This window comes from Gouania willdenowi, chromosome 8 (genome assembly GCF_900634775.1).
Source record: "Gouania willdenowi chromosome 8, fGouWil2.1, whole genome shotgun sequence".
In the NCBI taxonomy this organism is placed as follows: Eukaryota; Metazoa; Chordata; class Actinopteri; order Blenniiformes; family Gobiesocidae; genus Gouania; species Gouania willdenowi.
Window position 1 is genome coordinate 30,968,675 of NC_041051.1, and position 25,883 is coordinate 30,994,557.

General features: G+C 38.8%; 1 protein-coding gene across 1 annotated transcript; it reads right to left on the reverse strand.

Moving 5' to 3' along the window:
* Positions 1-25,883, reverse strand: slc1a9 (solute carrier family 1 member 9). Its single transcript, XM_028455866.1, has 11 exons — positions 25,812-25,883; positions 23,171-23,330; positions 20,749-20,901; positions 16,828-17,081; positions 13,072-13,177; positions 12,837-12,963; positions 8,247-8,480; positions 5,095-5,289; positions 2,674-2,808; positions 1,528-1,960; positions 1-368 (listed from the first exon to the last, which is right to left on the reverse strand). The coding sequence occupies exons 2-11, from the start codon at positions 23,322-23,324 to the stop codon at positions 162-164; spliced, it is 1,998 nt and encodes a 665-aa protein (XP_028311667.1). The 5' UTR covers positions 23,325-23,330; positions 25,812-25,883; the 3' UTR covers positions 1-161.

Here is a 25,883-nt window from a genome sequence, read left to right on the forward strand (position 1 = left end):
ATGTTTTTAGGGATGTTAGGATGGAGGTTTGTACAGATCTTTACATGCTATAGGCTCAGATAATTGATCCAGTCAGAGTTCCACCGTTCAGCTCCTCTGGTGTCAGACTGTAAACTCTGATGGAGGAACATTTGAAAAGAGAGGCTGCCACTGCTCTCCCGTCACGGCAGGTCACATGGAGGGAGGGCATGTCTGCGGTCGTAGGCCGTGTCGTCGCTCTCCTCGCCGTCGCTGATCTCTCCCAGACTCAGAACTCTCTCCCTGTCATCATCCTCCTCCGTCTCACTTTCTCGCCTCAGCCTCTCCCGCTCCCGCTCCCGTCCCCGTCCCCGCTCTCGCTCCCTGTAGTGGCGAGGCATCGTTGGAATCTGAGGGAGGTGGAAATAGACGGTTAAATTCAAGAAATTGAAGATTTCCAACCAGAACATTAGTTGTGTTTCTATTTCCCTTGGAAGCTCAATAAAAACTGGTAATAGAAACACCCAAATTTTGAAAAAAAACTTTTTCATGAGGAGGTATTTTACACTTTTCAAGATTGAAATGTGTCTCAAAAGCGCGATGGAAACACCTTTTCCGCAAATACACGTCACAGAACATGACGTACCTGGTCATGACCACTTCTCTTTGAGAAAACATGATGCGGTTCCTTGTGAATATTTTTAGTTCCTCCGGAAAGTTCCTGGGTAAACTTCTTAGATCCGCGGAAACATTTTTTGATCTTGGGAGAATGTTTTTATTCCCCTTGGATAGTTGTTTTTCAGGGGAAAGTTCTTATATTTGGGTGATAGTTTGTAGTTCCTGGTGCATATTTTTAGTTCATGGGGAAAGTTTTTTAAATCTTGAGTACATTTTGTAGTTCCTGTTGAATTTTTTTAGTTCCTAGGGAAAGTTCTTAGATCTGGGGGAATGTTCCTTAGGTTGAAAAGCATCTTTAGTTATATCAGAGCCAACATCATGCCTGGTTCTAACCTACTTCTTCACGGTAGAGTGTTGGCCTGACAACTGAAGATTCTTTTTTGTATTTATCATATTTGGCGATCAGTTTTCTTTGTTTCTCTTCTTACCAAACTTCAAAGAGAAACAACAAATAAAGATTACTATGCAGCAATAACTTGCTCCTGACCAGGTTGCATGAAATATTTGACCTCACTTGAGTTTTCAAAATTATGACTCATCCAAACAACATGTAAAGGAAGAGCCAGGAGTCAAAGGATTTCAGTCCATCTCTTGAAAAGTCTGGTTTTACTAAACTAAAAGTAAATTCTCCCACAAGAATTCCAAAGGATGCATCAGCTCAATTATATCCATTTTATTCTCACTTGTCACGTTAAGTGTTGAGAGGCTTCGCAACTCATTGAAATTTGTTGAAATCTAAACCACGACATTAACTTTCATGCATATGACTTATAGCCAGGTGTGACCTATTACTGAATTATTCTGTTCAAATTGTGAATTTCATTGGAAAAAACAACCAATACAATATTTGACCCATGATAGAGCATAGGTGGGACAGCAGCAGGTAGATACCTGGTTATCGTGACTAGGGAGGGCGCAGTAACCCGATTCCATCCGGTGTAGAACTCGTGGAGAGTGAGTACAGAACGGTCGGGGGGAGTGAGAGCAGATGGAGCGCGGGGAGGGTGAGCGTATGGAGTGTGGCGACGGGGACCGGACGGAGCAGGCCGGGGAGTAGGTGATGGAGTGTGACTGGGAAAGGACGTGGTGGTTGAGTTTGGGGGGGCGTGGGGAGCGGGGTGGCAGTTCGGGGGGTTTGGGGGGCTCCACTGTGTCTAGATCTGTGAGGATGGGAGGAGGGGGGAGAAAATCCAGCTCCTCCTCAGGCAGGATTATCTGCATCTCAGCAGCGTCCAGCTCGGCCAGCTCCGCCTTGGACAAGTGGTCCACGATCCCGGCGCCGAATGAGTCGCCCACCACGTTGATGGAGGTGCGCATCCTGTCCCTGAACAGACACGAAGAGTCGTAAAAAAACTACACGTTACACAAACTCAGGAGAAGACCAGGGGGGTATTTCAGAAAGGAGGTTGTGTTCAAACTCTGAGTACATTTGGGCTCAAATATGGGAAACTCCAAGTTTCAGGTCATAGAAAGTGAGGTAAGGTCTACTCTGAGTATGTCATTACGGTAACATTCTCCATGAACTGAACCTGCTCGCATGCGATCGATGTTATGGCTCAAATAAGACATGCTCTACGCCGTGAGATGTGTTTTCGTCCAAGACTGGATATTCTTTATTTTTCTGAGGAATATCTTTGAAACGCTACCCCTTCACAAGGAACACTTTAATTTACCTTGACACTCTTCTCTGACCACACATTTGTAACATAACACACCGCGGACGTGCGCTCATGTCGTTACAAATTTTGGAGAACCTCTAGTTCCATCGTGATGAAATAAGTCGCTCTCTTCCTGCTCATTGCCATGGTAGCTCGTGGTATCTTTGCTCCATTAATGATGGCTTTTTATCGCGCTTGTGCACGTGAGTAACTCGAGCTTTACATACTCAAGAGTTATTTGACCCACGTCATATCAGCTGTAATGGAACCGGATACTCAGAGTTTCCCACCAAGGGTTATGTTAACTCAGAGTTCATGGATTAGATTGAGGGTTTGTTGAACCTCCTTTCTGAAATACCCCACTGGACACGTGACTCACAGCAGCCAGTCCACAGCGATCAGCAAGCTGATGTCTTGAGTGGGTAGGCCGACGGCCGTCAGGATCAGCAGCATGGTCACCAGTCCAGCACTGGGAATACTGGCTGCTCCCACACTGGCCAAGGTGGCAGTCATACTGCAAAGACATGAGAGATGCTAACCCATTACTACAAAGGCCTTAAAGCAGTGATTGTCTGATCTAAGGGCCAAACACTATAATAATGACCAATCGAAACAATAATACAGATTAGTGCTTAGCTTTTTAAAAAAAAAATATATATAGTAACCTGAAGTAGATGGCACCAAGTTTTACAAACTCCAGTACAATAGGTGGCGATATGCATCTATTCAAAGTGGTTGCATCACGCCATTAACCAAGAAGCAACAACAAAAACAACAATATTACAGTAAATAACAATGGCATTTGAGTATTTTTTTTTTTATTTTATCATTTTTATGTCTTTTGTTTTATTTTTCAGCATTTTGTGTATTTTTTGGAATCGTTTTGTGTTTTGTTGTTTTTTTACGTGTTTTCAAGCCATTATATACACAAGAACATTTTAATTCCCAGGGGACAGTTTCTTTTTATTCAGGGAAAAGTTCTTATATTTGGGTGAAGGTTTGTAGTTCCTGGTCAATATTTTTAGTTCCTAGGGAAAGTTCTTAGATCTGGGGGAATGTTCCTTCAGTGGAAATGCACCTTTCGTTGTGTTAAAGCCAACACCATACCTGGTTCAACCAACACCTCTTCATGGTAAAGTTTGTCTGACAACTGAAGAACCTTTTCTGTTCACAACATTTTGTTTCCTTTGATGGTCAAACAAATGTTTCTGACATGTTTCGAATTAGCACTACGATTGGCTCACGCTGGCTCCAGATGTGACTGGTGGCCAGATGCTGGTTTTCACCACATGAAGCTCCACATTTTGATTTCCCAGCCCCGCAGAGCATTTCAGCCACTTCAGCGCTAACTAGGATTAGGCCTGAGCACGAGGAGCTGAGAGATTTATGCAGCACGTAAGGACTTTGTTTTCCACCACAGACAATGCTGCAGTTGCTCAGAGCTTCCCCTGCGGATCAGATGTAGGAGTTCGACGGTAAACAGCCACTGATGAAAGTCATACAGTAAACAACTTCAAAGGCGCTGAGCTTCGTTTGTTACTTGCGGTCACAACAAACCGTGTCGACTGGTTTCAATCGGGCTCCGATGTCTCACTGTAACCTCAACAGTGAGAAAAGCAGCTGCGTTTAGAGTTTAAGTAGAATAACCAAACCTCGCCGTCAGCCAACTGTTAATTCATCTGTGCCATTCAAAACGCCTTTTTGATTCTGTTAACGTCAAATCAAACTTGAAGATCAGGATTTAGGTATGGATTCAAAATCAAAAAACTTTATGTACCCAGGGGGCAACTGAAAGGGAGATAGAGCTGATAGCGCAGTGTGTCCAACATGTTTCAAACAAACACTGAAATCACACAAGATTACATCACAAGAATGTCTGTTAGCTACACATTCAACCAGCTGTTTTACAAGAAAAATACCAAGAAAATATATTGTATATATATATTATATATATTGTCCTGAAATATGGAGTGATTTTCATTCCACTACACACAAAATGTAAGGAAATGGAAATGCACAAGATTTAGACTAAGATTATGAACAAAATTTGACATATTTGAATTAGGGCTGGGACTTTAACAAGTTAATTGTGATTAATTAATTACAAAAAAAGAACGCACTAAGCAGCACGGAACCTTTTTTATTTCACGATTTCCCAGTATACCCATAATACTGATCCACAGACTGGAGAACCTGAGGAGAAGTCACTGCCATTCTTAATGGGTGTTAATTTTAGTTCATAAAAACACCGGATGGAAAACAAAAACCCAGTTGTGTGCAAATTGTGCAAGAAAGAGTTTGCCGATCAGCTCTTCAAGCCTCAACTACCATCTCAATGCTAAACATGTAGCAGCTAGCGCCTAAATACTAACATGTAGCAGCTAGCACCTCAATGCTAACATGTAGCAGCTAGCAGGGATAACGGTCCTAGTGGAGCAGACAATGTCTCCAATCCACACTGGACTAGATGACAGGGTTCAGAGCCAAAATGAATAAGTCAATGATTGACACATGAACAAAGTCAGTGGATAAATGATTGTAGTGGACAGTCAACCACTCTCTGTGGTACAAAATATTATCAACTACTATGTAGAAAGAATATTTCAAACTAAAATCATCAGCTTCATCAGTTGCTCTGTTTAGTTCATGATATCCACAGATATTCTAACTATTTTGCACTGTTCAGTTTCCACTTCTCTGGAATGTTCTGGACTAAGTGATGTTGTTTATCTTTTATCTAAAGCTAAAGATTTTTTTTTTAAAATCATATAAATATTGGATAAATAGTCGTGCTTTTCACCTGACTGTGATGATCTGCCCGCCGTCCAGCGTGATGTCGTTCATCTGGGCGATAAAGATGGCGGCCACGGCCTCGTACAGCGCGGTGCCGTCCATGTTGATGGTCGCTCCTATTGGCAGCACGAAGCGCGTCACGCGTTTGTCAATCTTAAGGTTTTCCTCCAGGCAGCGAAACGTGACCGGCAGCGTTCCCGCACTGAAGGAAGAGGGGGAGAAAGGGCAGATGTGCAGAGAGAGCAAATACACTAACAGGTGGTAATAGGACACACACAGACACACACAGACACACAGAAGAGAAATTGGAGCCTCAGACTAACAGCTGGTGTCAATCCTCCTCCGTGTGAATCAGCAGCGCTCCGGCTCATAATATAATCAGAGGAAATATTGATGGGATTAGCAATGATCGACTAACTGAGCACCACGTGCTAACGAACAGAGGTGTAAAGAATACTGATATATCTTACTCAAGTAGAAGTGCTGTTACTTGATTGAAATTGTAATTGTAACACGAACCCTATTAATATATGTTCCACAAAGGCATCTGTATAAAATAATAATAACATTAATAACTAGAATATTTAGCATTTCCTGAGGAAAATGTAAGTGAGGATGAATTAAAATACAGTGAAAACTCACTGCAGTTGAAGGGCTGGAGGTCAAAAATAGTTGAAGATAGAGAAAAGTTGAAGATAACAGTTGAAAGACAACAGACGGCTGAATATTCTAAAAGTTCAACTGTTGAAATCGATTGAAGAATGGCCGAACAGCTGAAGTTCAAAGTTAAAGAGAAAAAAGCCGAAAAGGGAGATTTTCCTATTATTATGATGGAACATTTTTTAAACAAATAAAATTGATTAAAAACGTTTTTGACAAAAGTTACAAATCACAAAACGACAAAAGTACAAGCACCCCTCTGCCGAATATTTGACATGTTTTGAGATGTTAATGGTCAAAACCATCAAACGCTGAAGGAGGTGAAACGTGCTGAAATCTGCCTCCTGCATCCTCAATAATAATTAAAAAATAAATGAAAAATTAATTCAATTCAAAATAAAAAAAGGCTCTAACTGTAGTTACATTTTTTAACTCTAAAACTGAGAAAATAACCTCCATTCATTGATGTTTTGGTGCAGTGCATTACGTTTAATCTGATTGGTTGATTATGATGTGATGCATTTGATCGTTGTCTGGTCATTTCATGTTTTTGTAGTTTCACAATGATCGTTGATCATTTTGAAATAAAAAAAAAGAATAATTTACTCAGTAACGGTTGGGTGTAGAAATGTAAGGAATTACTTTACTTCTTTTAAAATATACTTAAGTACAATTAAAATATTTATCTTTGCATTTCCTGAAGAAAATGCAAGGGAGGATGCAGGTGCTGGCCCGCGTCACACTGCATTAGCTTAGCATTAGCATCAGCTAGCATTAGCATTAGCCTAGAGTTAGTATAAACCTAGCATTAGCATTGACCTAAAGGTAGCAATAACATAGCAATAGCATTCGCCTATCAAAGGCAATAACTTAGCAATAGCATTCGCCTATCAAAGGCAATAACATAGTAATAGCATTCGCCTATCAAAGGGAATAACGTAGCAATAGCATTCGCCTATCAAAGGCAATAACATAGCAATAGCATTCGCCTATCAAAGACAATAACATAGCAATAGCATTCGCCTATCAAAGACAATAACATAGCAATAGCATTCGCCTATCAAAGGCAATAACATAGTAATAGCATTCGCCTATCAAAGGCAATAACGTAGCAATAGCATTCAGCTATCAAAGGCAATAACGTAGCAATAGCTTAACATTAGCAATAAGGTTGAAAATCAAAAGGTTGAAATGGGTTGAAAAACATTGAAATGGCATCCTCACTAATTACAGATTTAGAATTATACTCAAAAAAGTGCAAGTACCCATAAAACCAACTCAATTACAGTAATGTGAGTACTTGTAATCCGTTACTTTTACCTCTGCTAACAAATAACAGTGGATTTCATCAGAAAAGCAGAATCTGCAGTGGGTCAGGATGGATTCTCGTCATCGCTGACGACTAATCCAAAGCTTAGTCGTTTGGCAACACGGGACGTGTCTGACATGGAGTTGTCAGCGATAGCTGGTGCTTATACACACTTGGCTGGGTTAGAATGATTTGACAGTTCTGTTGCGTAAATAGAGATTTTATCTGCAGCTCTGTCAGATTATACCCAAATCACTGCAAGCGTGAAGCAGACGGGGTTAGCATTCATGTCATACATAGTGGTAGTGACACACACACACACACACACACACACACACACGCACCCGCACCCGCACCCGCGCACGCACGCACGCACGCACGCACGCACGCACGCACGCACACACACACACAGACTATTTTTGTGACAATAACAAGACGATGACTATATATATATATATATATATATATATATATTTTTTTTAAAAAACACATCAGCAAAAATAAAAATATATTGATATTTTCGTCAACTCATAAAAACTAAACAATTTTGACACATGGGACGAAATCCAATCAGAACATTAATAACATTCAATATCAGGTTAATCAATGCTAAAAAAAAAAAAAAAAAGCATAAACGTTTTGCTTTAAGTTTTAGTCGCTTATATCTGTAACAGGTTTAGTCGACTGAAATATTCATTTCATTTAGTTGACTAAATAGTTTGACTAAAATAGCCCTGATGACTACATTTTGACAAACTAAGTTGCATTTTAGTCAAAAGACTTTCACTATTTGTATTATTATTATTATTATCATCATTATTATTATTATTAATAATAATAATAATAATAATTATTATTATTATACTGTAATGTGTGCATTTAATTTAACCTTTATTTTATTAACAGTCTTTTACTTAATTATGTACATTTTCTTTATCTTTTCTTTCTTTTCTTGTTTAGTGTTTCTTCTTTTCAATATTTCTCAAGCCAAAATGAAATAAATTGTATTTCATACATTTTCTCCTTGTAATGGTGAAATATAGAATTATTGATTTTGTATCATATAGTCAGATTCATGACAAGTTTTTTTTTTTTTTTTCAAAAAATGACTTTAATCTTGGTAATTTCTTATGTAATCAACGGTTTAGTGATGTCACAAATGTGACGCCGCCCGTAGAATAAGTCATCACCTGCTGGCGGTGCCCAAAGCCGTGATCCACGCCTGGAAGATGCCCGAGTAAAACGTCATGGGGCTTTTCTTGGTGATGGCGAAGAATATGGCGGGAAGGATCAAAGCGCCGTGGATCACCAGGCCGACGATGACGGTCACCATGTAGAGGCCCAGTTGCCTGGCAACCACCTCCAGGTCTCCTATGGCTGCGATTTTGCCCGCGATCAGGGAGGCGATGCCCACAGGAGAGTACCTGCAAGCACAGCACCAAACACGCAGATGTCTCAAACTAAGGTCTGTGGGCCTTCCTGGGACACTTTTATCCATATTCTGATAATTATAGTTTATTGGGTAACACATTACTTGAGGATGACCCCTGACCCAAACCCTAATTTTACCAATTTTCCCTTGCCCTCACCTTACCCAGTTTGCCTAACCCGAACCTTTACCCATTTTTCCTTCCCCTAACCCTTACCCAGTTTTCCTTAATTTAACCCTCACCTTACTTATTCTTCCTTACCCTAACCCCAACCCCTGATACCGAAATCTTAATTATTTATTTTTATGAAATTTTAGAGTGGGTGGGGTGATAATCTGGTTCTTAGTCACACAGGAAGCTGCAGACCTCCACCTGTTTTATTAAGTTTTATTTAACTCTCTTTTTTATTTATTTATTTATTTTCAATTTACTCTGATAAGGAGGGAGAAGAGGTTCCTGTAGCCCGTGCCCCTAAAACTTCTAACCCTACCAAACCCCACAAGATTCCTCCACCTAACCCAAAAAATGCTAACATAGCTCCAAAGGTGTCATAATTTAACACTTCATGACAGCCTTCATGACACCTTATTCATGCTAATGACAGATAATGACAGCATAATGTCAGCCTTATGTATAAAACTTCAAGTAAAGTGATACTGTTTTTTGTTGTTACTTTAATTTGGAAAGAATTTAATATTTAAGATAAGAAAACGCACAACAGTGGAAAACCAAGCTGATCAAGAACTTTGAACATTTCTAATGTTCTGCTTAAATTGATAGGGGTGCTTTACAAAAATGTGTTTCATACAGACTTAATGCTAATGTGATAATCTAAACATTTGATCATCATTCACGATAACAGAAAAATTTGTGTCTGTGACGCTTTATTTAAATGTCTTATTATTTCAAATTATTATTTTTTTGAATGTTTTTCCAGTTTGAGTTTATATACATTTATAAAGTTTATTCTGTCCATAACAGGAAATATAATGAGACAGAGCTGTTGGCCCGTTTCCTATTCTATCATTTTAAACAGTTCAGTCATGCTTGTCATTATTTCATGTCAAACAGGCGTTTGGACCGCGTTCATAACACGTGGCTCACATTTCAAAGCCTTTGGATTTAGAGTTTTCTGCAGCCTGATGATCTTTCTATTTCAATTCTTCTGTTACCTCCTCCAAGAGCAAACCAAAAACACGCTGTTATACATTTTTGGCTCTTCTTCACTATCTTTGCCTGGTTATTGAGCGCTTTCATTTGACTGTAGTTTTTGTCACCCTTTTGTGTATTTTTCTGTCAATTTCTGTGTTTTTGGAGTGGCTTTTTTGTATTTTTGTTGGTGTTTTGGGCATTTGGAGCCATTTTTGGAGTTATTTTGGTGAGTCTACTTTGGGGGCTGCACAGAATTAAATCGAATTTCACCATTTTACAACTGGCTATTAATGTCCAAAAATTATCCCAAATATGCTTAATAGAATTAATGTAGTTAACTATTGCTATTAGTTTCTTATTTCTCTGCTGCAGAAGTGCTCCAAAAGCAGAATCTGACAGTATCGTCTGTTTTTGCTTCACTTGTCAGACATTAGAACATCCGTTTTATGGCAAAATATATTCTGGAAATGCACAATATCGTCCCAAAACATGCGGGTAAGGATTTTTAGCCCGTGTCATATCTCCATTTCCATTTCAGAAGGTGAAGTCCATCATATAGTGCATTATGTATACTGTAAATCACATGTAAATGCAAGATATTCTCCCAAAATGTGCATATGAGGATGCATATCATGTCATATTGCAATTTACACTACATTTCATTTTGAAATTAATTAAAATAACTGAAAAATAATTATAGTAGCCTATTGCTATTCCTGTTTCAGGAAGGAAATTCTGTAATTTTGCTCATCATTCTAACCATAGTATATAGTGGACAATATATACTCATTGAGTGTGTATTAGTGAGCCATTTTAAACACAGCCAGTGAGTAATGTGTAGTGTTATTGTCTGAAATGAAAAAGACAGGTTTGTTTTCAAAGAATAGTTTTGATCTTTGTTTTTTTTCTCCTGATCGTCTTATGTAATCCACGGTTTAGTGACGTCACATAGCTGTCACTCAACCATCTGACAACGACCTCGTCTCTGAGGCGTTGTCATGCAAAGCGACACACTCCGTCTTCATCAGCTCCTTCTCCCCTCGACACATGACGCCACCGTCTCTGGTTTCCGTCCAGCAGTTGTTGTTTCCCGCCGACAGACGTCCACATTCAGCCGTACGCGCTCAAAGCCACGGCCTTCCTCTCACTGCTCCAATGGCATTTGCTGACAGTTGTTTTCTTGTGCAGGATGTCATGTGTGCGTTTGACGGATGTGCTGGTCGTATGATAGGTGTATATACACTGTGCTGTGTGTTTATGCTGACTGAGTGACAGGAACAATCCCTTTGCTGTGCAGCAGCACATGTGGGCGACCATAGCACTGCTGTCTAAGGATGAGACGCCACAGCATCATTCCACCAACACTCCACTGGGAGCCAACAGTGTTAGTCCTCTGCTACTCCCCTTCATACCATGAAGGTCAGAAGGTCCTCCAATGCAGTGGTTCACAAACATTCATGGCTCAAGTCCCCACTTTGTCCGACTATAACATTTTGCTTATATATATCATAATGATGAAATGAACGAGTGATAACACACATTTTATCAAATCTCATTATGTAAATAAGTGGAAAGAAACAGTATTTATTGCAGTGGTTACCAAACTTTTTTGGATCATGACCCCATTTTAATATTAAGAATTTCTGGAGAACCCAAAGACATTTTTTTGATCATGTTTGAGCTCAGATATATATATATATATATATATATATATATATATATTTACCGCATTTTAGTTGAACTAGATTTATATATCACAAAGCAGCGATTCTCAACTGGTGGATCAGGACCCAAAAGTGGGTGGAGGACCTGTACTGGGTGGGTCGCCAACAGCTGGTCATAAAATAAATAAATACTTAATGTCTCTCATGTTGGACTTGCCTTCTATTTTGAAATAAACTTTTCTTTTGACAGGCATGCTGTGAACTGCATGTTGCACAGGGAAATACATAGATTTATGATTTAAAAAAGATTATATATGTGTTTTCAACAGCTATTTTTCAAACACAAAATTTTTTTGGTTGAATTCTAAAAGAAAATTGGGTCACAATTTAAGGACCGTGGAAAAATGTGGGTCCCAGGGTGAAACCAGTTGAGAACCCCTGGTTTAATTTGGAGGATGTTATTTTGGCTTCAAATTCCAGATGGATCATTAAGACTATTGGTCCTCCTTGGCCGCCGTACGTGTTCGTCCCTAGCTAGTTTTTGCTTGCTGCGCATGCACACTTAAGTATTTGTGTGACTCGCGAGCTACGGTTTCAGCCATTAATTGAAGTTCGCCGTTCTCACCAGGTGCTAATCTTCTTTTGGAGAGAAATTTTGTATGAGCGATGTTGACATTAACTTGTAAACAGAGCTGTGCACAAGGAGAACTGGGCTCGTGCACGCTCTCTCGCACACGTTTAATAGGCGTTCCTTCTTGGGAGCAGGTAGAGTGTTGCGCATGTGCATTTTTTTCAAAACGTGGAGAAGGCGTTTCTTTTCTAAACTTCGGGAAAATCCTCTTCTATACCTTCAAGATTGTGTTGTTTTAATTAAAAATAAAAAAAAAATTAAATATTAATAATAATTAAAACATTTCAAAAATTTATTTGAATTTTTCAGAGATTTCAGGCAACCCCAAGATTGAAAAACGCTGATTTAATGGCTCCTGAATAGATTTACTTCTATAGTTTTTATCATTTCCGGTCATCTCACGCCAGGGGTGGAACCAAGACGTGATCTCCTCAGGAATCATTTAGTGTCATTTATGTTGCTGAACGTTTCAGTACACAAATATTTTCCACATAATTTGAACAATTAAGGTAGTTTAATAAAAATTGTGCATTGTCTATGATATGTAAATGTAAGTAAACCATGGAAATGTTCACACCAATGAAACGGTAAATAAATGACCCCATGGTGTTCATATGTTTGTAAATTTGATTCCAACCATGAACATCACTGCACATCACTGGGTAAAAGTCGTGGAGTGAAAAATGAAAGTTAAGGTTAAATGGAGTCTGCTGGGAAAGCTCACATTAGTCATGGGTTCCACGACCTCATTTCTGTTTCCCACAAGCTGCCTTGTGTACACACAGCGCGCCTTATCTATCACTGTCACCGACCACGGCCGCAGTGTGTGGCATTTGCAGAATGTCAAAGCAACGCCGGAGCAAAAACAGAGACGCGTGATGGAAGAGATGCAAAGACACTGACCACATGATCATGGAAACCATCGTCATGATAATTTCATTGAGGACGTTGAAGAATTCGCACATGACCCGGCCACGCTCGCCCATCCTGCTCATGCAAATGCCAAAGGTGATGAAGAAGCCAATCAAGCCTTGAGCAAGACACAAAGCAGCGAGTCAGCATGCGGTGGAGTCACACAGAACATGCAGAGAACATGCAAACAGCTAACACACACACACACACACACAGATAAACTCACCCAGGACGTTCATGCCCCATTTGTATTCCAGCTTTTTCCTTTTCTCTAAGATCGGCTCTGTTTGGTTCTGAACTGGAACAGACACCGTTTTGGCCACTGTTTGAACCTGTTAGAGAAAATTATATTAACAACATTTTCTCACAAAAACACATACTGTACGTCGCAACCCTCAGAACAGATATCTGCCATTTCTAATTAATATAGGCATACACATATGATCTTATACCCTTAAAGTGACTCATCGTGTTATGATTATCCTGTTTTCAAAATAGTTAAAGTTTTGACTTTTTTCCATTTGATCCTGAGGGTGTGAACTTATACAACAATGCAACTTATGTACATGTTTTCCTATCTAGCTGAACAAAAGAAGAAGAACAAGAAGAAGAACAAGAACAAAAGGAAGAAGAACAAGAAGAAGAAGAAGAAAAAAGGAAGAAGAACAAGAAGAAGAAGAAGAAGAACAAGAAGAACAAAAACAAGAAAAAAGGAAGAAGAACAAGAAGAAGAAGAAGCAGCTGCTGTCTACATTACGGTTTTAAATATAGAATAAATTAATGCTATAAGAATGTGGTTAAATATTTTGGAAATCAAACTTTACTCCAGAATATAAGAGATAATTCTTTTAAATTAATTATTAGAATGATCATAAATAAATCTGTTCAGCGTGTTGTAACTAAACATTGTTTTCCTGTTGGCGTGCAGCTGTGCAGCACTGCATGTGGTTGACATGTATGAGAACAAATATACGTAACGAGTGTATCAAACAACAGAAGCACTGACAGAGAGAAGCAGGAGGATGGAAATAAGGCTGCAGATGTAAAGAGATTAGCAGCAGCAGCAGCAGCAGCAGCAGCAGCAGGGCTGACCTTTACCCCGTCAAACACAGACAACTACTTCAAATCATTCAGACACACACGCAGCACTCAAACAAGACGGGAAACAGGATTTGGACATAAGACGCCAGGATTGAGACTTGGATTATTGTTTTGAAATGATCAGCTTGGGTAGAACGAAGCCGTCGACTTGTAGAGCCACCAACAAGCATCCAACCGGGACCACGACATCTTCTCCTTTAATACACGTTAGCATACATAGCCACACTTTTTTATTAAAAGAATTCTAGAGCTTCCTTCAATATGTACAGTAATTTCACAACACTGGCAAAATATGTAAATTGGCAGAAACTAGTGCTACTGTATAAAGCTGTGTTTCTAAAATGGGGGTATGTGTACCCCGAGGAGTACGCGATGGCACTATTAACACGTGAAAGCATTAAAAATATGGGGTTAATTTTTAGTTGAAAATGATAATCAAACTAAATATTTACCAGCAACTCACAAAATGACAACACAAACACACAAAATTTGACAAAAATATACGGACAAATAAAAAGAACAAAATACACAAAATGACACCAAAAACACACACACTAAGAGAGAAAAACACTTACTAAACACTTACTATTACAAAACGACATTAGAAACAACCAAACGACACCAAAACACACACACACTGAGAGAGAACAATTTTTTTTTACACCTTTAAATACCAACAACACAAAAAAGAGACAACAAAAACACACAAAATAAGAGAAAAATATACTGAATAATAAAAAGAACAGACAAACAACAACAAAATGACACTAAAAGCACATATGCAAATTTTTGTGACTGATTTCCTGACACTTGAACACAGGGACTAATCAGACTGGTATGATGTGGGTAACAAGATGAACTGATAACGAGTTTATCCGTTCATTTGTTTTTCATTATGTAACAAAAACATGAAAAACGAAAAAAAAAAACACTCATTATTTGATATTTGTGTCCAAAACCAAAATGAAAACACGGAAAACGCCTTGTTTTTCAAATTCAATCTCTTTTGCTTCGATACAGAAAACGAAAAACGGAAAACGAACACCTTTATTCATTTTCTCCATTACCGATTTGCCAAAGTACGTGACCAGGAAGTGTACTCTTATCCAACGCTAACGGCTATGCTAACGGCAGTTTGGCATGACAAGATCGCTGCTTCCAACTGTGCATCCGAAACGTGTCCTTTTCGCTTTAGCTGGTGTCGGGCACAGAACCTCCTCACGGACATTTCGGAGGATTTAGAGACTCCTAAGTGTTGCAGAGCTAACGATATGACGGAATGTGTAACGCTTCACTTCCGGGTCACATACTTTGGCAAATCGGTAATGGAGAAAACAAAAAACAGTGTTTTCCGTTTTCTGTACCAAAGTAAGAGTTCCGTGTTTTCATTTTGGTTTTGGAAACAAATATCAAATAATGAGTGTTTTTTTAGTTTTTCATGTTTTTGTAACATAATGGAAAACGAATGAACGAACGAATTGATGAACAGCACCTAAATAACAGAGGTGATTAAACACAGGTGAAACTAACGACAGGGTGGTGATGAACAAAATCAATCTGCATTTTCTTTAATATCGGTTTATTTATTTCAACAGAAATCACAATCAATTTTTTCGACATATCTACAGCCAGCTGTCCACATACAAGATGATTTGGAAGGAAAACAATCTGTTGGAGAAGCGCTAATGCAAGTGTTTGAGGTGAGCGAGAAATGGTAGCGGTCGTGTTTGACGGACGTCCAGGTTTTTCCTCCTCCCGGCTGCTCTACAGGGAATTTTACCGAATGTTACCCAAACAAGCCTCTAAGTATCATTTATGATCTTTTGATAAAGGTAATTTATGTGTTTATGGGGTGATAGGGGGGTCTTTCATCTCCCCCCTGCTGTCTCTGGCCAGAAAACAGCACTTGCAACTTTCCTGCCTCCGACCCGGTGGCAGACGTAGAACTGCTTTACGGCAGCCCAATACAAACTAATGCTAGATTATGACCACGTTTGTCTACAAATTCACTTTTCTCAAACTTATATCATGCTGGAGCCAGCAAAAAAAAAGGCAGAGAAGACCTTTGTCTGAGGAACGGAGCAACCCCATGTAGTGACAGCTCAGCAGCAACACACAGCAATCACAGCACACTGTCGTCATAGTGCGCTTCATCACTCAGCACATACACAAATATATCCATCCATCCATCCATCCATCCATCCATCCATCCATCCATCCATCTTCAGAGCCGCTTTGTCAGCACACAAACAAACACATTTCCACACTCCCTTCCGTATTACTCCCACATCATTCATTTATTTTACTGGTCTCTCTTCCTCCTACGTTCACATGGTCACATGGGACTATATGTGTGACTGTTGTTTTAGGATTTTTCAGTGATTGGTTGCTGCCGTCTTGGGAGAGCAAAGGTGTGCATGTAGCTGTGGGGTGGGGCAGGCGGCGGAGGGTGTGGAGTTTTTCTGACAGTGACATAACCAAAAGAGACCTTTAGGGGGAGTGGTAAACGCAAGTTACTTACAGTAGTCCTGCTTTAAAGCTACACTCCCAACTCAACGTAAAAATGAAAAAAAAAACCAAGGACACACTCAAAGAACCAAAAACCCAGACCGTGGGACCCTGTTCCACGCTGGCTTGAAGACGTTGGTCATTGAACGACTAACTTTGTCGATACAGAAACACAGTGCAAAGAATGAATCTGATTGTGAACACGGGTTTAACCACGATACATGTTGATAGTAGTTTATCCAAAACTATTGGGAAAACATCTCACTACCAAAAAAATTCCTTTGAAAGAATTTACCAGTACACCCACACAACTAAATAGGTTGAACCGTTGAATACTGCATGCTTTTCTTTGTGTGTCTGGTGTTGGTGTTACCTGCTGGAAGCACGCCTGAACCAGGTTCTCCGGGAAGAGGTTCCTTAACAGGTCCAGGAAAGCATCCAGACTGCTGACCTCCTGGGTCTTAGGGATGGAGTTGTAGGTCCCCCCTCTAAGTTTAGGGTTCCCTGGATGGATCCCCAACACCAGGATGACGCCAAGGATGGCAGCGATGATGGTGGTGGTCATGTAGTACACCATGGCTCTGCTGCCCATCCTACCACTGGAGCGCGCATCCAGACCGGCGAGCCCTGAGAAGGCATGGAGCAGATTAACAGGCGATGGGAGGAAAAGTGGCTTTTGTGGGAGTTTTTGATTAATGCAACACTTTGAAGCACATGAATCCCACATGTTCCCAAATACAGAGAAACAAACAATACGGCAATTAACCATAGCTTTGTAAACTCTTTTTTATTACCCTTTATTTTGCCCTTTGTTCTCATGTTTCCAACAAGTTTTCCTATTTATAAATATAGTAAACATGACAGATGAGGCCGTTTAGAACCATTTTTCTAAGCCAAAAGCTCAAAGCTTTGTTGTTTCTTTGTTCGTTCCACAATGAACGGCTGTAAAAGTCTATGTAATCCACTTAATTGTTCACAGACTTACATTTCTGCTGTAATAACTTTAACTGTTTTCATTATAAATGTTTGTTTTGGATAATTTACAATCAACTGTATAGCATTAGCATGCTAAACAGCTGCTCGGTGTGTAGCTGCTGCTAAAGTAACTGTCAATCTGGGTTAAAGTTTTTGCAGTGAATCGTGACTCACGGCTAATGCTGAGTACACAAAATAAGTAATCATTAGCACTTCAGGTTTAAAGGATTCAGTTGAATCAAATCACTGATAATAAGCAGAAACAACATTAATCACCAGATCCAGTTTAAGTAACTGGCTTACGGATTCGTTGGAAACAGTCGGAACTCAAAAGATCCGGTAATTACATCAAGGTTGCGGACTCCCCGGAAACAGATTCTAATGATCTGCTTTTGGATCTGGATAGTGGAGATATGGGAAAATGTGAGGACCATATCTGTCAAATCTCTCGTTTTAACCAGGAAGGAACAACGTACACAAGTACAAGTGCACAAGCACCACAAATATACACTATTAAATACCACCAAAAAGGTTTTAAAGGATATAAATTCAGCAACAAATCTGTATATTACGGCATTAGTGAATACCAGAGAACTATAAGTGAGCATGAGAAATTAAAAGAAAATATGTAATAAAAATAAAATTTAATTATCTAACTTAAAGACAAAGTGAACTTAACAGTTAATATGCAATGACTTGTATATGAACTGCAAGTATATTAAATAAACAAATGTGCTTCATATACCCTTTTATGTTGTATTATAACTAAGGAATGTTCACAGCATTTCAATGTCAACAAAGGTCAAACTACCACATTCTAATAGCCTAGTCATATTTAGTAAGTGGTTGACAAGGGAGTAGTTTAGATTTCTTGTTGACCTGTCTTAAAATATAAGGGATACTGGAGCTTGGTTGGGGTGGTGGGACGTCAGAAAATGTCACATATTTTCAAATTCAAAACTTGACAGATATGGTGAGGACTCATACGACCCAGTTACAGGAACAGGGAAATAATCATAATTATGATGGGTTGACAGAACCAAGTTTGTGAACTTGCAAACTTATTACAAGGTTAAAAAGAAAGCAAATGACTCAAAAGAACCGGATCAATTCAACGAGTGACTCGGGATCCATAGTACGAATAAAATTCACCAGTACTAGTCTGACTTTGTTTGTTCCACGTGTGCTACATTTTCAATACAAATAAATTTAGATGTTAAGGAAGTTGACACATGAATCCAACATGCTAATTGTTACATCTTTTATATATTTTACTACTTCACTTGGTCCTCTTTGTTGTTTATTTTGTTTTAACCAAAACCTGAGAGCTGTTTGAACTGTAATGGTTCAAAGATGATAGAAGGAGTCAGAGGCTAAAAAAAAAAAACCTTTGTTGTGAAAGCATGCTAGCTGCTAATCGAAGACATGTTAGCGCTGAAATGCTAACGTTGCTGCATGTGCACTACAATGCAGTAATAACAGAAACCAGATATTTGGAATATGCCTAGCCTCACCACTAACAGTCATAATTAATGCCATTCAGTCACCACAGTCCATAAAATAAACCCTACATTTTCTGTAATTTGACACCAGCATCTTCTCCAAACGAGACGAAAAAAGCATTTCTTACATTTCAACAGCGGTTCTACTAATTTGATGCCTCATGTTGCTAAAGAAAAACACACATGGTATCAATAATACAGACTTCACTTGTGTCTTTTTGTGGCATTGGAGGGATTTACGCAGATTTCCCGCTTGAGAGAACTCTAAATGGAGCCGTGAAAATAGATTTTCAGAGTTTGTTGAAAATCCTGTCGCTCCATTTGTGGATGTTTTCTTTGTTCACAGGTTCATGTGTTGTACATCACACCATAAGCTCCTAGTTTAGTAAGATGAAGTCTGCTTATTTCCACAATAGCATGTGTCTGTAATTTTACTGCAACCTCATCATCTCAACTTCCTTAATATTTACTATTAACTGTAAACTTGAAGTTTGGTCATAAAAATACTGTAAACGATCTAAAAAATAAACTTGCCAATGAACAAAGTGCTTGTTCTGGTAATTTGACATCAGGCTCATGATTGTGCAATGCCAAAAGTTTTAATAATTGTCTTTTTTTATGAATCATTATTGTAGGAAAACAATTGACTGAAAACGTTAGAAGTCAATACAAATTTAGATGATTAAAACATCACAATTTAGTGGTTTTAACCTGGTTTATGTTGACATATGATTTATATTCCCATTAATTTAATTCCTGGAGAACCAGACGTTGTTGTAAAGCCTCGAAAACCAAAGGTTGTAGGTTTAAATCCTCTTTGATTGTGTTCTCTCTTCGTTGCCGTGGGTCTTGTTTGAGTTTTTCATGATCTTCTGAGTAATCTGTTTGGTTTATTCTCTATCTGGTACCTGTAGATGTTCAAAATTAAACTAAACACAACAAACCCTGTAGAATTAGGTGTCAAACTCAAGGCCTGTGGGCCAATAATGACCTACCAGTTTGCACATCGGAGGATTTTGTTCATGTCTTCATACATTGTTTTTAAAAATTGCAACAAAAAAAAATCATCATTATGTACATCACAGTGAAGATTAGATCCAAATATCTCAATACCTTCAATTCCCCCGGAGTGCAGTTAATGCAGTGTTGTGTACAACACAGTCACTGATTTAAGTTTTTCTATAAAACTCAAAAAGTGCCAAAAAACACCAACAACTTTCCAACGTAACTTGATTGAAGAAATTTGGCCACAAACTATAACTGGATATTTTAAGAGGTTTAAATTATTAATACTCTGCTGCATCAATAAATACCCATTAAAAATAAAAGCACAGGATCATTTTAACATTTGACCACAGAAGGAATTGCTTGCAAACCCCTTGAAAATTTGTCTGCCGCCCCCTTTTGACCCCCGCCCATCGAGTTGAGAACCACTGATTTAAAGTGGGTGAAGCAGGATTAGGGTCAATTACATTTTTCAATTAAAATTACATTTTCAGTTACCCATGTTCAATTAGAGTTCAATTACGATTACAGTGAACAGCATTTTTCCCCAATTATAATTAAATTACATTTACTTTTTTCCTCAGAAAGTCAATTATTAAAAGTTAACCTTCCTCTTGTGTTAGCTTTCTGTTAGCATCTCTAATGATAACAGGTCAGCTGTAAAATACACTAAAAACAAACATCATTTAATTTATTTTCTTTCTATTGATTACCTTGTTCGACTCCCTAATCAATGAAAATACAGGTTTTAATATTTTTGGCGTGGGCGTCTGAGACGTTTTTGTGTCACTAAACCCCGAACATGAACCAACCTGTGATGAGGCTGGAGATGATGAGAGGCAGGATGAGCATCTTCAGCATCCTCATCAAGATGTCTCCAGGAAAGGAAATCATGGTAATGAGGGAGCTGTCCTTCACCTTCATGTAGCGCAGCACCATCCCGAATACCGTTCCCATGACAACACCTAAAGCAAATTAAGCAATATCACACGAGAGGGAGTGCTGTTGTGCTTATATTTCAGCCCAACCTTGAATGTGATATTGCTTTTATACAACAGTTCTACAAGCGCATTTTATTAGTTAACAGTAATAAGTGACAATGATTATCATTTGCCTGTTTATTTCATAATTTGGCTCCACCAACCAAAATACGTTCACACTGCAGGCAAATACGAGATGTATCCGATCTCTTAAAGACCGTCTTAACAGAGCAATTTCGATTTTAATGAACTCTGCATCGTTGAAGCTGTTGACATCTCTATCCCACCATTGTTGACCCCGACTCCGCCTCCAAACAGTCCGTTGTAAAGATGTAGCAGCGTCACAGCAAGAGCGATAAACCAGGCTCTCTTCTTTTTCACTCTCCTTAAAGTTATGAAGTACTTTTATAATTATTAACGTAAACACTATACACAGAGGTGGGTAGAGTCACCAAAAGCAGTACTCGAGTAAAAGTACTGTTACATGTATATGAAATTTACTCAAGTAAAAGTAGAAGTAGTCACCCCAAATACTTAACTTGAGTACTGAGTAACATAATTTTTATTAAAAAAAAATCAAAATCACAACATCTATTATTAGAATTTATACATTCAAACGCTTTGTAAAGAAAACATAACAAATAAAATAATATAAATAATTTCCTCACGTCACCCTTTCCTGTCTCTGCCTCCCTCCTCTACATCACCCTCTCCCCTTCTCTCACCTTCCTGCACCCCTCTCCTCGTCACCCCTCTCTTTACCACCCCATCCCCTCTTCAAGCCTTCCCCTGCTCTTGATGCGGAACCTAATTTTCCTATTTACTTTGTATCAGTATTAATTGTTTATAGATAAATTAACTAAAAAAGCCAAAATAACTGCTAAATTGGTTAATTTTCAGTTGATTCTCAAGATTTTTTCCCAAGCAGTTTGCTCCTTTTGGCCCTGAAAATGATCCCAGCATGACTCAAAAGTCTCTGGCAGGCTGCAGAGGCAGGCAGAAACGGTACTCATGTAAAAGTACTCTTACATGTAAATGAATATTACTCAAGTAAATGTATAAGTATGCCTCAATAAATTACTGAGTTGAGTACATTTTTTTCAAAAAGTTACTCGAGTACATGTAACAGAATAAATGTAACTCGTTACCCGCCTCTGACCATACGTGCCAGCGGGGTCCTGGGTCACCTTAGGACCTCTTCTGCGCATACGCGTCACTTCAGTGTTGCATTCCGTTCATACTTCAAAGTGATTGAAGACGCATTTATTATGTAATATCAACAATCACACACAAAAAAGTCTGCAGTGTGAACATAGTGACAGTGTACTACGGTGTAGTTTGCCCAAAATGTAATGGTAATTAACAGTATTTAGATCAGCTGTACAGTGGAGTAATATGATTCGTAAAAAGTCCTGATGTTGTTGTTGCCCTATATCAGCACTGTTGGAATGGCTGTTGACTAATCAAATCACTTGGTCGGAACTACTGTAACTTTTGTATAAAGTTTAATAAACAAAGATTAGACATATTATTCAATCTTTCTGGTCGTTGGCTGAGGCCTCTACTACTGACATGCTTGGGATCTTTTCTGACTAATGAGGGCGTTTTAACTTAGTGTAAACACAGTGAGATCAGAGTTTCAATCTAAAATAACACTAACTCTACTGGAGCATCTAAAAAAACAGCGTAACTTCAGAGGAACTGGAACTCAGAAACCAAGTAAGTCAGATCCTACATCTAGATGAGGGACCGAACGATGTTCTGAGCTTGTTTGGAGTTCCTTTGCTGTGTCTGAGCGACTCTAAAGGCTCAAATATACTCAGACGGACCCTGTGCACAACGGACTCAGTGTGGACTGTCCACTCCCCTTAGAGCTTACATACTGGGGCGCACAGCAGCATAGTAGTTTTTATTAAAATCATACATGTCCCATGATTCTTAGTGCTTCTCTGTAGTCCATGTACTCCTGGGATGTGTTTTAAAGGTGTTTCTACTGTCGTAGCTTGTCTACCAGTTTCTCCTCTAAGCTTGTGATCATCTCTCCTGCTCTGTTTCACCAGGCGGTGAAAAACAGGTCGGTGTTACATTTAATGCGGGTCAATACAATGCTGAGCAGTGTTTAGTGTGACACCAACTAAGTGGAGAAGTCCTAGTGGTCGTAAAATCTGAGCTTTGTATTTAATAGGCTAGGCGGACTCCACATGAACTCCGTTTTACGGGTGTCTGCCCGAGTATGTTTGAGCCTTAAGCGTACCAGCGACTGTGAGTCCCAGCAGGAGGTTGTGCGTGTTGCGGCTGCAGTGGCCGGCGTCTTTGAAAGCCATCTCCGTGTTGTCATCTCGAGTGATTTCAGATTTCTCCTTCTCGTTTTTTGTGTTGGACTGGTTGGCCGTCGACTGGTTCGTCATCCTGCCCTTGTAAAAACAAAAAAAAAGAAGGTTTATATACAAACATCGGCATCAGATAGTATCATCCATGGAGGTCAGTCAGGAAATGTCACAATGTTGGATATTTTCTTTTGGATACTGATGGATTACATTGTGTTCTCTGTTTCAGATTGGTTTATGTTAACACTGACAAAGTCTTGGATGTACGTATAAACACATTTCTATTTCTTTCTTAGTTGTAAATACTAAATCTATCGCCTAAAAGAGTAATTCCCAACCAGGAGTACTTATACCTCTAGGGGTACAGTGCACATTGCAGGGGCTACTCGGAAACCGTTCTCAATTAATTTCAAAATAAAAATAAATTGTTTCTGGTTCTTTTTCAGCAATTTTTTTTTTGACAAATTAAAGTCAAAGCTACCATTACAGAACTCCTGGCCTTTCTAACATCATTAGCAAGACGTTGGATTCTTTTCTGCTGGAAGTTGACCTGTCCTAGGTGATTAGGTGAAGTACTTTAAGTACTTCACCTAATCAAACACACTATCGTACAACATTTCGCAAACTCCAGGGCCACATATAAGATAGATTCTGTTCCTGCGATTCCAATCCTTTGCTATGTCAAGCCTTTTTTGTGCTTCTTTTGCCGAGCCCGTCATGATAATCAGTGACTCTCTTAAGCTGTTGTTGGAGTTTACAACTGGGCTGTAATCCCTAAAATACCCTAAATTACTGAATACTACCAATTGGTGTATACAGAGGCTTAATTTATTTCAAAGTTACATTTGAATATGTAGTTCAGAATTCTAGAATTTAATTAAAACTACATTTTTTTAAGAACTTATTGAAACCGAAAACCACCTAATCATTTTAGGCACTGTGTTATTACTATTTGTTGGCTACTTAATATTTATTTTTTTTAATCTATGTATGAATATCTGTTTGTTTTATACACTATGCATCTATTCCTGTTTTATCAAACATTTGTATTGTTTATTGTAAGTTGTTATTTTACCAGCATTTTTTAGTTGTTTGTTTGTCTGTTAGCAGGATTACGTCAAAAGAGCTTAAAGATTTACTAACCCCCTGGTTTTGGTTGACCTGCCACTCAAGGGAAAGTCACAAAAAATGCCTTGATTATGGGCGGGGCACCTGGAGCAGTTAAGTCACGTCCAGTCTATACTTCAAAATTGTAATAGTTGGGTTTCAACCCATAGGGGGCAGTCACTCTTACATCTTTACAACAAAATACCAGTACGTTACATTAAAATACTTTGACTAAAATGTCAAGAGTTGGACAAGAATCAATCTACAGTATTGCTTTATAACAAATACATTTGTTTTTAGCAGAAAAACCAAAGATAGACTTTACGCTACGGAAGATCCCATCAAATTTTGGATCAATATACTGATTCTGGATTAAATAAAATAAAAATCCCTATCTGTCATTATTGGCAAATTTTCAGAATTGCATATCTGATTGTAATTGACTGATTTTTATGAATTTTGACTCACTTATCCCAGGTTGGTTCATCAACTATCCCACCAAGTTTCATCCAGATCAAATCTGGATTGCGTGTTCTACATGATTTTTCTAAATATTGGCGGTGTCCATACATGATAACCTACTGTATGGTCATTAATGTGGATAGACATTTCTTCCAAGCCATTAAAGTGTGAATAATCATGGAACCATGATCAGAATCTCTGATCCAGATAACTGACGATATCTGTAAAAAAGGAGATTTGGAGCTTGGCGGAGGTGTGCGCTCTCTCTGTGTTCTTGTTGTGTATGGTAGAAGAAAAATTGCAAGTAATTCTCTATCTTTGATCACTTTTCATGTTTACGTTCTCAAAATGAATAAAATTAGTTTGATTAAAAAAACATTTGCAGCATAATCAAACCATTTTCAAAGGGATTAAACTCCAAAGGCTAAAAACTGATTACAGTGGGAGTACTGGATAAAATCCAGTTAAACAATAATCTTGATCCAAAGCCTTTTCAGATCCATTTCTGTAAATCTAGAGCAGGACAATCAGGCAAAGAGGTGTCCAAAGGGTTTACACAGTAATACATATGATTCTTTTTAAATGAGCCCTCATCACCTCATATAAAACACAATAAACACCTTCAGCCCCTTCAAGCTCTTGTGACAAGAGATACAAAAAAAATAAAAAATAAAATTCCCTTGAAGGCAAAATCAACACCCAGAAGGTATAAACGTGCAGGAATGTTCTCGCCGACGCGTCTCTACTTAACACTGCCATCTCTAAACATTCATCACACATAAACACATCTGGAGAGAGCCGTGGCCATGCCAGATCCTTGTCAGACATCTGAATGTCACATTTACAAACAGTTGGACTCAGTGAGACAAGGGCAAATCAGGCGTGATTATAATCCATCAGGCCAGAAGGGTGAAAAAAGCAGCCGTGCACATCCTTTGGAAAAGGGAGAGCAGAGCGACCAGAGGGAGGAGGAAGAGGAGGGTGCGGGAGGAAGGTTACCTGCTGTTTGGATCTGTTTTTCAGCTCCTCTCTGTCATCCCCAGTTCCATCCGGCCATGTCTCCGTCCTCTG

Bases quoted from the DNA above. Each gene is read 5' to 3' on its own strand.
- slc1a9 (XM_028455866.1), bottom strand. From the start codon at position 23,324: ATGACGAACCAGTCGACGGCCAACCAGTCCAACACAAAAAACGAGAAG. The intron at 17,082-20,748 runs GTTGGTTCATGT...ATGCCTTCTCAG, and splicing joins CATCTCCAGCCTCATCACAG to GGCTCGCCGGTCTGGATGCG. The intron at 1,961-2,673 runs GTGAGTCACGTG...GTGTCTGTTCAG, and splicing joins ATCGCTGTGGACTGGCTGCT to GGACAGGATGCGCACCTCCA.